Source organism: Peromyscus maniculatus, chromosome 22, assembly GCF_049852395.1.
Source record: "Peromyscus maniculatus bairdii isolate BWxNUB_F1_BW_parent chromosome 22, HU_Pman_BW_mat_3.1, whole genome shotgun sequence".
NCBI classification, from domain to species: Eukaryota; Metazoa; Chordata; class Mammalia; order Rodentia; family Cricetidae; genus Peromyscus; species Peromyscus maniculatus.
This window is the reverse complement of record NC_134873.1, coordinates 31,598,560-31,611,106: the sequence shown is the minus strand read 5'-3', so window position 1 is coordinate 31,611,106 and position 12,547 is coordinate 31,598,560. Positions and strand designations below refer to the sequence as shown.

The 12,547-nt window shown below is 53.3% G+C and overlaps 1 protein-coding gene across 1 annotated transcript in view; it reads left to right on the top strand.

The window, feature by feature from the left end:
* The window catches only part of Hpcal1 (hippocalcin like 1), a 110,430-nt gene extending 98,699 nt beyond the window's left edge, over positions 1-11,731 (top strand). The window contains exons 3-5 of the mRNA XM_006976611.4: positions 4,776-5,177; positions 6,785-6,890; positions 10,861-11,731. Coding sequence (XP_006976673.1) covers positions 4,800-5,177; positions 6,785-6,890; positions 10,861-10,958 — 582 coding nt within the window. The 5' untranslated portion in view covers positions 4,776-4,799 and the 3' untranslated portion in view covers positions 10,959-11,731. The remainder of the gene's footprint in view (positions 1-4,775; positions 5,178-6,784; positions 6,891-10,860) is intronic.
* Positions 11,732-12,547: the final 816 nt, after the last annotated feature.

Below are 12,547 nucleotides of genomic sequence, written 5' to 3'. Positions count from 1 at the left end.
GGTGTGTGTGTGAGTGTGTGTGTGTACGTACTATACCACAACAGCAAGAATGCCCTAAACCAACACAAAACACCCATTCTGCCAAGCAGCCCGACGCCAGGGAGAAGGCGAAGGGTGGGCAGAGTCACAGCATTGCAGTTGGGAGCTGCTGCCTCTGGTAGTCTTGGGAAGGAGCCGGGAAAATCAAGCATTTCCCTCCAGCCAACGCCAAGGCTCTCTCTCTCTCTCTCTCTGCACGGCAGCTTCCTCTCTGCAGACACCCGCAGAGCGGGTGCGAGGAGTTTGGCATTTTGGTAGCATCTGTAGGGTGATAAATCACAGACACCGCCGCGATGTGTGTTCAGTGAGGTGAGCGGATGCTGAGCGCGTGAGCTGGATACCAAGGGGCTGTGGCAAGGCTGTGGGGTGCAGGGCTGTGGGGTGCAGGGCTGCCGACCGACCGGGAAGAGGAGCCACAGGCACGGGGTGGGCTGTGACCACACGGCCCACTCCAGGACTGCCCTCCCCACACAATCTCACAGCCAGGCAACCTGGAGTCCGATCCTGGCTCGCTTTAGGAGAGGTTCTGCAGCTCTCTCTCTGGGGCTCAGTTTCCTTATTAGCAGGGTGAAGTTTCTGAGTGGACCCCAGTCCAGAGACACGCTGTAGGTCTCCCCCTGAGAATGGTTCAGTGGCGAGGGCTTTGTGGCTGCAAGGTTCCACTGGGTCTAGAACCTTCTATCCCCAATATTAGTATTTGAACAGGAGCCGCACCCCCCCCCCAGCTCAGTCCAACCCTGCTTCCCTACCTCCCACCCCCTGTGACCCCAACTTCTGCCCTGTTCTCTGGGGTTCCACTGCCCACCTTGTTTTATACAGTTGTATGTCCAGCCTGAGGGCCTACGGAGGGCCCTCCATTCACAGTGACATCCTTACAGCCACCTTCCTGGGCCTCTTCCTCCCCATATTCCAGTTCCCTCCCTCCCTCCCTCCCTCCCTCTCTCCCCTCCTCCCTCTCTCCCTCCCTTCCTCCCTCCCTCTCTCCCCCTTTCCTTCCCTATCGTCTTTCCAGAGGGCCTCTGGACAGCTCTTTTTAGAGCTCTCGTCCTACTCTGCTTAGATTCTTTAGACCAGCCTCCCCAGGTGTCCGACCTTCCCACCGGCCCTGTTCTTTTCCTCACTTCCGTGGTCCTGTGTGGCTTCAGTGTTATGTGTGTCTTGTTAACGGAGTTTCCAAAATGAATTACCTGTCATAAAACTAAGGCATTCCTATCTCTTCCCAAAGGATCCCAACATGCATCTTATCCCAAGTCATGGCTGAATCAGAGCCCTGGATAGGGGGGCCCCTGGAGAGCAGCCAGCTCCTCACCTGTGTGCTTATCTAGGCCTGCTGTGACCTCTCAGTGACAGCGGCCACATTCGGCCACTGAGGGCAGAACATCTCTGATTGGAGAAGACTCTGGACTCGTGGGCTCCTGTTCAGAGCAGGATGTAGCCTCTGGGCATCCTCCCAGCCAGCACAGGCCATTGGGAGAGGTTGACTGACTTGTGGTTTAAGATTGACCTGTAGGCGAAGCAGAAAGAGGGCACTGTCAACCTTGATGGGAGCAAGGCTGTGAGATGGGGGCTGAGAAAGAGAGGATCTGGCGGTCGGCCATCACAGGAAGAGACTCCGGAGGGTGTGTGCCTCTTTAATGCAGCTTTTCCAGGACCCTATTTCTGCCCCCTTTTTTTTGGGGGGGGGGGTTGAGACAGGGTTTCTCAGTGGAGCCCTGGCTGTCCTGGAACTCACTTGGTAGACCAGGCTGGCCTCGAACTCAGAGATTCACCTGCCTCTGCCTCCTGAGTGCTGGGATTAAAGGCGTGCGCCACCACCTCGGTGCTCTCTCTCCACCTCTTGTTCCCCGTCCTTGGTCCAAAGCCCCTTCCAGGCGGGACTGAGACTACACTATCCCACTCTATCAATTTGGAGGTTCTTAGACTTGCCACCCCAGTCAAGGAGCAGAGGCTGGCCCACTGTGGTGTGTGTGCCTGTTCTTTGAATAGAAGCTGTAAACTAAGGGGCCAGGCTGGGGAGATGGCTCTTACTGTTCTTGCAGAGGACCCCAGTTCAGTTCAGTTCCCAGCACCCACATGGCGGCTTACGAACTATCACTCCAGTTCCAGGGGGTCCAGCCTCCTATCCCAGCCCCTGCAGGTACCAGGCACACACACACCATGTCTTAGACAAGTACAACTCTCAGACACATCCAATAAACATTCTTAAAACATAGAAGGAAAAAAAGGAAATGTGGACCCAGTTCAGGATCTTCAAATTGCAGCCAGGCATGGTAGGCACACACCCTGTGACCGCTGGAGGGCGGAGGCAGGAGGGTGAGGAGTGTAAGGATCATCCTAGCTCCACCAGGAGTTCGAGGCCAGCCTGGGCTACACGAGACCCTATATCAGAACACATCAATAAACTAACAATAAAATTACAAAGGAGAATACAACAAAAAGCCCTACAAGGTCCCTGTCTATCCAGCCGTCCCTCCTCTTCAGCCAATGTTCCCCTTTCTAGTAAGTTCTTCCAGAGGAGGCCTCCACACACGGACACATCAGACTCCGTTGCTTTTGCAAATGGCAGCACTCTTCACATGCTCTTGGGCATAACCTCTTTCCATTTGTAGATTTTCTCTTTTAATTTTCTTTCTTTTTTGTCTCAAGTAGCACAGGCTGGCCTTGAACTCCTGATCCTCCTGCCTCTGCCCCCAGTTCTGGAATTACAGGTGTGTGCCACCAGGCCGGTTCACTTGATGCTTATTTCTTATCAGGACACTATGGACATTTGAGTTGGTTGTTGTTAGGGGCACTGGTTATTTGTGTGTGTGCATATGCGAGTGTGCGTGTGCATGTGCGTGTGTGTGTGTGTGTGTGTGTGTGTGTGTGTGTGTGTGTGTGTTTTCCAGAGCTGAGGATTGAACCCAGGGCCTTGTGCTTGCTAGGCAAGCACTCTACCACTGAGCTAAATCCCCAACCCCGTGTGTGTGTGTGTGTGTGTGTGTGTGTGTGTGTGTGTGTGTGTGTGTGTTTTCAAAGGCACTATCAAGGTGCCCCATGTCTGTGTTGGATGAGGAACTTTAAAAGTATCATAGTCCTATAGAGAAGTAAAATAAAACATGGATAGAGAGAGCTGAAAACCTGGGGGCGGGGGGTGAAGAAGAGAGAGGATGTGAGCCGGGTGGCAGTGGTGCATGCCTTTAATCCCAGCACTTGGGAGGCAGAGGCAGGTGTATCTCTGTGAGTTCGAGGCCAGCCTGGGCTACAGAATGAGTTCCAGGAAAGGCACAAAGCTACACAGAGAAACCCTGTATCAAAAAACCAAAAAAGCCGGGCGGTGGTGGCACACTCCTTTAATCCCAGCACTCGGGAGGCAGAGGCAGGCAGATCTCTGTGAGTTCAAGGCCAGCCTGGGCTACCAAGTGAGTTCCAGGAAAGGCACAAAGCTACACAGAGAAACCCTGTCTTGAAAAACAAAAACAAAAACAAAAACAAAAAAAAAAAAATGAGAGAGGATGTGGTGTGTAGTATTGAAGGGCGGGGTCTCGTCTTCCTTAACAGGACCCAGCACAGATAATTGGGAATTCATAAGCCTCGAAGCAGCCCAGAGTGGTTTCCTTTGGGACTTGGGTCGGGGACAGCTACCCACCCTCATTCTATATGCCTCAAAACTGACTGAGCCATGCCCATGTGTTACTGCCGAAGTAAGAAAACAAAATTGAGGTGGTGAGGTAAAAGCAGTATTCATGTCCAATGCGAATCACCCCAGGATCTCACCTATGGGCCTCCTGGGAGACTGTGAGTGGGCCATGCTTTCCAGTGGAGCACAATCCTGGGTTTCCATGGGGGCCTGTTTTCAGCTGTTAGCATTCAGATCAGCATTCAACGATCCATGCTAATTCTGTATCCTCCCTGCCGGAGCAATATCCCAAAGGCATAATAAAGAGCAGGGACTCCCTACGGGTTCCCAGGTGCCTCTCTTCTTCGGGATAAAAACAGCATGATGTCTGCTGGTAACCTTTCCTAGTCAATTGTGTGGTCTGGGAGGGATTAAGTCTCTGTCCTGCCAATACACTTCAAAGGAATATCCGAGTCCCCATGAAACCCTATTATACCCAGATTTACCAAGAAATCTGGGCAGGAATGGGGCTGATAACCAACATTGTTTATAAAATTAGGCATGTTGATAAATGAAGTAAAACTTCCAAAGGCTAGAGGAGGCGTGCACCTGCTCTATATCTTCATTAATAGCGTCCACTCAGGATGAATGTCAGTCTGTCTGTCAAGTTCACCAAGCTGTGTTAGATGGGAATGTGGACCACCACCATCCACCTGCCCAAGCGTCATTCACTGTGTGGCATCAGCAAGTGTATCTATGACATGAAACACACACACACACACACACACACACACACACACACACACACACACACACACGATACCCCAAGAGGAAAAAAATTAGTTGTTCAGAGCAAAGGGTCTGAGTCAGGTCCATGTGACCCCTTTGCCCCAAGCTGATAAGCTGAAGGGTTGGTCTGTCTTCTTCGAGTGTTCTGGTGTTTATGTTGAGTAAAACCATTTTGTACTTTCTGACCAGAGACATCCAAGACCTCCTAAAAGTCAGAGTTTGCACAACCGTGGTGTTGAGTTCCTCCAGCCCACACACAGGGGACGTTCCTTAGCCAGCGTGGTGGTGGGATGTGATGGGAAGCCGGACCTTGGGGCCCCGCATCCACAGCTGACCTCGTGCCTTGCAGGGTGAGTCTCCAGTGCCAGCTGCCATGGGCAAGCAGAACAGCAAGCTGCGGCCTGAGGTCCTCCAGGACCTGCGGGAGCACACGGAGTTCACCGACCACGAGCTGCAGGAGTGGTACAAGGGCTTCCTCAAGGACTGTCCCACCGGCCACCTGACGGTGGACGAGTTCAAGAAGATCTACGCCAACTTCTTCCCCTACGGCGACGCCTCCAAGTTCGCCGAGCACGTCTTCCGCACCTTCGACACCAACAGCGACGGCACCATCGACTTCCGGGAGTTCATCATCGCGCTGAGCGTGACCTCTCGGGGCAAGCTCGAGCAGAAGCTGAAATGGGCCTTCAGCATGTACGACCTGGACGGCAACGGCTACATCAGCCGCAGCGAGATGCTGGAGATCGTGCAGGTACCGGCACCCCGCAGGGCCGCCAGCTGGAGCACAGGGAGCCAGCAGCGCACGCACGCACGCACGCACGCACGCACGCACGCACGCACGCACGCACGCCCACCCAGCTCTGGGCTCTTTCTGATCACTATGACACCAGCTCACTCCTCAGCCCGCTTGCCACCCTGCACACTTAAGGATTGCAGGTTCTTGCAAAAGCATCACGGTAAAAGCCAAGCCTTCACCCATGGCTTGCCAGACATCAGGCCCCCCAGCTGTGCTTACCCGTCAGGTTTATCCCCCACCCCACCTCCCATCCTACACAAACGGGTCATTTTCTGCTTTTAATGAGACCCGAGGCTAGGACAGGTGACTGCTTAAGAACGATCAGAGAGCAGCCGGCGTTGGTGGCGCACGCCTTTAATCCCGGCACTCGGGAGGCAGAGCCAGGCGGATCTCTGTGAGTTCGAGGCCAGCCTGGTCTACAGAGTGAGATCCAGGACAGGCACCAAAACGACACAGAGAAACCCTGTCTTGAAAAACCAAAAGAAAGGGGGGGGGAGTGATCTGAGCAAGAATTGGGAACATGGCTTAGTAGGTAAGGTTCGAATCCCAGCACCCACGTAAAAGCCAGGAGTGGGTAAGCATGTCTGTAACCCTAGAACTAGGAGACAGTTGAGTCAGGACCCAGAAGCCTGCTGACCACGCAGCCTCACAAAAATGGCAAGCTCCAGATTCAGTAGAGGACAAAAGGGAACGAGGTGGACACCAATATTCCCCTCTGGCCTCTGCGTGGGTGTTTTTGCACACGTATGTAGAACTTACAATTAATTTAGCTGTCTCTGTGGGTCGGGGCCTCCTGTAGAAATCAGAATGGCACCATAATGGATGAGGCAGTGGGCAGTCCTGCATGGGAATGATGCTCATATGCCCGCTGCGTCCTTCCCCCTCCATGTTCTAAATCATCTCTGTGTTTGGGCCAGTGAGATGGCGCTGTGGGAGAGGTGCTTGCTGCCAAGCTTGACAGCCCGAGTTCGATCCCTACAACCCACATAGTAGGAAAAGAGAACCAATGCCCACAGGTCGTCCTCCGACCTCCACACGAGATCATCTCCCCCCACCACACGCACACTAAATGAATGAATAAACAAAGAGATGTTGCGTGTCCTGCTTGACCCAGCAGGTACAGATGTTAATGACGCACTGTATTATTTGGGAATAAGAAAAAGTCTGTACCTCCAGTAATATTTCTTTTCCTGGAATATTTTCCATCTGCAGTTTGTGGAACCTGCAGATTTGGGACCCACAGGTAGGCAGGGCTTACTGTACTTGCCCCTGTGACCTCCCTGCTCAGCATTCCCAGCCCCCAGAGATCCTTTGCGCATGTCAGTCACTCTCCCCACCCTCTCCCAGACCAACTGTCCTGTTATTCCCCCATCCCGGCCGAGCTGTGCCCTGCGCTCTAAAACATCACTTAACTTTTTCTGGCTCCCTTTGCTCTGATGAGAGACGGGTCCTGACACCCACAGGGAGCACTCTGCCCTGTCTGTGCTTTTGGGTGGGGTGAGGGAGAAAGTCCTCACCCGTCCTCCGTCCTCCTGAGCACACTCACGGATGCTCCTTTGCAGGCCATCTACAAGATGGTGTCCTCCGTGATGAAAATGCCCGAGGATGAGTCCACGCCGGAGAAACGAACAGACAAGATCTTCAGGCAGATGGACACAAACAATGATGGTAGGGGGGCGGGGGCGGTGTGGGGGTGGGGTGAGGTGGGAGCACTGTATGTTTGTGTGAAACTGTTGATGATGCAGATGTGTTGGGGATGGGCCCTCCGCAGCCCTGGCCCTCCCAAGCCGGCCCTGCCCCTTCCTAAGCCTGCTGTTCCCCTTCCTCTCCCACTTGATTCCGCTATGATGGGAGAAGCCTGGCATTCAGGTCAGGGACACCTACCTTGCATCCTGTGCCCTCCCCATGGCTTTATGGCCATGGGCATGTCACTTTGTACCTCTGAGCTGCAGGCTTCATACATGTTGTCTTAGTGAGGGTCGCTATTGCTGTGATGAAACACCATGACCGGAAGCAACCGGGAAGAGAAAGGGTTTATTTCACCCATGCTTCATACAGCAGGTCACCATCAACGGAAGTCAGGACAGGAACTCAAGCAGGACAGGAACCTGGAGGCAGGAGCTGATGCCGAGGCCATGGAGGGGTGCTGCTTACTGGCTTGCTCCTCATGGCTTGCTCACTCTGCTTTCTTATAGAACCCAGGACCACCAGCCTAGGGATGGCCCCACTCACAATAGGCTGGACCCTATTAATCACTAATTAAGGAAATGACCTACTGACCAGGCATAGTGGCGCATGCCTTTAATCCCAGCACTTGGGAGGTAGAGGCAGGCAGACCTCTGCAAGTTTGAGGCCAGCCTGGTCTACAATGAGTTCCAGAACACCCAGAGCTACACAAAGAAACCCTGTCTTGAAAAACCAAAGAAGGAATGTGTCCTACCAGCTTGCCCACAGACAGATCTTCTGGAGGCATTTTCTCAACTGAGGTCCCCTCCTCTCTGAGGACTCTAGCTTTCGTCAAGTTGACATAAAATTAGCCAGCCCGTGTGATAATGGAGAGAGTGGTCTTCCTATTTCCACAAGGGTATTTAGGGAGGGGAGGCAAGTATCCTTGATGGCCTGAGAGGGGAGAAGTGAGAAACTGAATCAAAGGACTTTTGAGTCATGGGATCCTGAGCAGCCGACTGGGCTTCTCTTGCCATCACCCTGAGATGTGAGGCACCCAGATACTCATGGGGGTCATCAGGCATGGAAGCCTCATCAGTCTGTGGCCACAGTACCTAGGACTCTGCGGTCCTACCACGGCTGTAAAAAGGTAGGTCTCGGAAGGAGGGGAGGCGTGAGAAGTCCATGAGGATGTGTCTTCTCTGCTCGGCTGTGAGCTTCTCCTGGGACCCCAGCAAGGTCGAGGTAACCGCGCACGGTGAGTTGATTTCTGCCTGTCTGTGGCTTTGTAGAGGCAAGACTGATTGGCTTTTGTTCCACCAAGAAATGCAACATTAAGGGAAAGAAAAGGCTCCCCGGGCTGTGCTGAGATTAAATGTACGCTAATGCACAAGTAAGTGCCGGGCCGGGCCTCAAGTGCTCGGCCCAGGTGAGCTGAGGACGGAGCTCAGCAGGACTCGGGGTTCCTGTGGAACTGTAGACAGCCCAAAGCCTTCCAGACAGCAAGGAGTTGCTTTTCAAAACACGTTCACACACAAAGCAGGACAGCCTCCTGCCTAGTGCGGCCTGTGGGCTGGTTTCAAAGGCCTGCTTCTTCACTCTCCTGGGCATCGTGACTCCAGGGCTTTGATTCCGACACACCACGTCGAGGCTTGGCCATTTCCCAGGCTTGGCTTGCTTCTCCGTGAAATGGGGATAAGCCCCCTTGCATCATCGGTGTGCGACTGGAGCAGCACCATGCCGATGGCACACTCTTACTAAAAGCTGTGGCTGTTGTTCCCGCTTGCCAGGGCCAGGAGCCCTGCCAGCTTCGGAGGGTGGACTGCGTCCCCGCTGTACATGTCCCCGTTGTCGGGTTCGCTCCTGAGGCCACTGGACAGAGAGGCCTGCCCTGCGAGCCTGCGGCCAGTTGCTGGCACTCAGAAGGGGAGAAGCCGGGTCCAGAAAGGGACGGCAAAGGCAGCCGGGGATCCGCCTCTCCTCCCCATAGCTGCCAAGAGTCTGCAGGAGGAGGCAGCGTGATGGTTTCCTCCAACTTGACTCAACCTAGAATCGCCTCAAGTCCCTTTTCTAAAAATTATTTATTTTGTATATGAGTGTTTGCCTGAGTATGTTTGTGTACTGCATTGGGTGCCTGGTGCTCAGGGAGGTCACAGATAGGCACTGGGTCCCCCTGGAACTGAAGTTACAAATGGTTGTGAGCCACCATGTGGATACTGCGAACTGAACTCAGGTCGTCTGCAAAAGCACCAAGTGCTCTTAACTGCTGAGCCATCGCGCCAGCCCCTTAAGAGAGTCTTTTTTTTTTTGTTTTGTTTTGGTTTTTTTTGTTTTGTTTTTGAGACAATGGTTTTTCTGTGTAGCTCTGGCTGTCCTGGAACTCGATCTGTAGACCAGGCTGGCCTCGAACTGAGAACTGCCTGCCTCTGCCTCCTGAGTGCTGGGATTAAAGGCGTATACCACCATTACCTGGCTCAGAAGAAGAGTCTAATGAAGAATTATCCAGATAAGTGGTTGTCAACATGTGGGTCTCGACGCCTTTGGGGATCAAATGACCTTTCACAGGGGTCACCTAAGACCATCGAGAAACACAGATATTTACATTACGATTCATAACAGAAAAATTCCAGTTATGAAGTAGCAATGAAAATACTTTTATGGTTGGGGATCACCACAATGTGAGGAACTGTATTAAAGGGTCCCAGCATGAGGAAGGTTGAGAACCATTGCTCTAGATCATGCCAGCCTGTGGGCGTGCCTGTTGGGATTGCCTTGATGGTTGGTTGATGTGGGAAGGCCCATCTCCATTCTCCTGGGGTGGGTGGGGCGGCCTGAACAGTGAAATAAAGGAAGAAAGCAGATCGACAGCAAACAGCCATGCATTCATACTCTGCCCCGTGGTGTTTTCAAGTTGCTGCTTGACTCCCTGCAGTGACAGGCTGTCACCCAGAACCCCGCAGTGACATGCTTTGACCTAGAACCCTGCAGTGACAGGCCGTGACCTAGAACCCTGCAGTGACATGCTTTGAGCTAGAACCCCGCGGTTGACGGGCTACGACCTAGAACTAAGCTGAAGAAACCTTCCTCTTCTAAGTTGCTTTTGGTCAGGGGAGGATTTTTATCCCCCCAAGACAGGGTTTCTCTTTGCAGCCCTGACTGTCCTGGAACTCACTCTGTAGACCAGGCTGGCCTCAAACTCACATGGACCCACCTGCCTCTGCCTCCTGAGTGCTTGAACTAAGGGATGCACCACTACCCCCCACACACACACACATACTCCCCAACCCCCCCCCACCCCCCACCCCCGGCTTGGTCGGAGGATTTTAGCCTACTAATAGAAATGGAACTTTATCAGCACCCATAGTTTGTCCTATCTCCCCAGCTGCCCCGGAGCATGATGGCTCTCCCGGGCTCCGGGTAGGGCTGGCAGCTTACTTCAGACCCAGAGTTCATTACCAAACCTGATGACGTAAGTTCAATCCCTAGGGCCTACATTTGTATGGTGTAAGGAGAACCAATTCCTGCAAGTTGTCCTCTGAGCACATGTGTGCCTCAACATGGCATGTGTGCCCACATACATACACAGTAAAAAAAAAATGTGTATATTCATATGTAAAAAAAAAAATTGTAAATACCCTGGAAGTGAATGGAGACTGGACATTGTCCATTTTCCAGAAGGTTCCAGACTGCGACCAGAGGTCCTGTCCCTTTTAGAAGCTCAAAAGAACGAAGAGCAGCCTGGAGAGATGTCTCAGAGGTTAAGAGTACTGGCTGCTCTTCCAGAGGTCCTGAGTTCAATTCCCAGCATCCACATGGTAGCTCACAAACATCTGTCATGAGATCTGGTGCCCCCTTCTGGCCTACAGGGATGCACACAGACCGAACATTGTATATATAATAAATAAATCTTTAAAAAAAGAAAAAAGAACGAAGAGCACTGGCTGATCCTGTTTCTCCCGCTTCTGTCCCTCAGGCAAGCTGTCCCTGGAAGAATTCATCAAAGGTGCCAAGAGTGACCCATCCATTGTCCGGCTGCTGCAGTGTGATCCGAGCAGTGCTAGCCAGTTCTGAGGGGAACGGGCTTTGGGACAGTTGCGAGGACACACAGGCTTGTCCTGACCTCTTCAGCTTTGCTTGCAAAAGTGGATTCCTCCGTGATCTCCGATCTCTCCTGCTCTCCCGGGACCTGGGTCCAGGCAGCGCAGCACACCCGCTTGGCCTGGCTGACGTGGCTCCCCCCTCTACCTGATCAGTTCGGCGTCCGTCCCCTCCAGTCCAGGCCGGTTCCTTCCAAGGGTTCAAGTGTTCTCGGCTGTCGGGTTCCTCCCTGTCCACAGAGGACCCCGGGGGCCATCAAAGATACCAGGCAGGACTTTTCGGCGTCTCACCAAGACCAGCTAATTTATTCTGTGATCCCAGGTGACTTTGTGGGCTGGGTGGGGATGGAGAAGATGGAGAGTAGACCAGGCAAGCCTTTCCACTGCATGGCTCCACCTCCCTTGTCCGTTCTCTCTCTGACCAAAGCCGCTTGCGCGTGTATACCGTGGTCTCCTTCCTTCTGCTGTCTGAGTTGTGTGTACGGTGAAGTGGACTGTAATGTTTAGGCCCCGTATTTAATGCCTCTGGCTGCCTCTGAAGCATGGTCCCCTGTGGCCTGTGATCCCCAACCCCCCAAGTCTGGCTGTGCCGTGGTATTTATGCATTCTCGATTTGCCCGATTCCACAGGAGATACATGCATGCCCAGGGCTGTGGACATCTGCCCTCCGTGCTGCGAATACAGATGTCTGTGTGTGCTCCGTCCCCCCTGACTGACTGGTCTGGCATATTAAAGTGATCAAATAAACCGAGGCCTGTGAGTTTCCTGTTTTGCGGTGAGCACCCTTGTCTATGGCTCTGCCCTTCTCCAATCTTTAGCAAAAAGTGGGTCCTTGGCATCCAGCTGTTGTGGGTAAACGCAGCCCCTGGGGTACCCCGGTAGTCACCACTGTCTGCACATCTTCTATGCCTGTTCTGCAACATCTGCCTCGTGCCCGGGAAGACTTGTGAACACGAAGGCTGACTGTTCTTGGCAGGTCTGACTGTGACATGCTGCCTCCCTCTCTCCCTCTGTGATTTAATCATCAAGGTGGGGGGGGGGGCACGTCCAGGAGAGCAGGTGCGGCTTAGGGGCCTCAGTGCTGCCGTGAGGAGGCAGACCGGGTCCTCGGCCTCATCTGGTACCACCCCGCGTCTTGTTCCTGAAGGGGCTTCTGCCACGAGGATGTTTGCCTCTTGTGCCCCGAAGTCGTTGAGAACCAGTTGCTGCTGCCTTCTTCCATGTCCCCCACTATCGTAGTCAGGGTGTCCATTGCTGTGAGGAAACACCATGGCCAACTCGGGGAGGAAAGGGTTATTTCACTCACAGTTCGTCAGCAAAAGCAGCGAGGGCAGGAAATCAGTCAAGAGTAGCCAGGGAGTGGTGGCGCCTGCCTTTGATCCCGGCACTCGGGAGGCAGAGGCAGGCGGATCTCTGTGAGTTCGAGGCCAGCCTGGACTATATAGTGAGTTCCAGGAAAAGGTGCACAGAGAAACCCTATCTCAACCCCCCTACTTGATTAGGGGAAAAATCTAAGAGTAGTATGTGCTCTTAATTGAGGAACCATCCCACCATCGCGGCTTG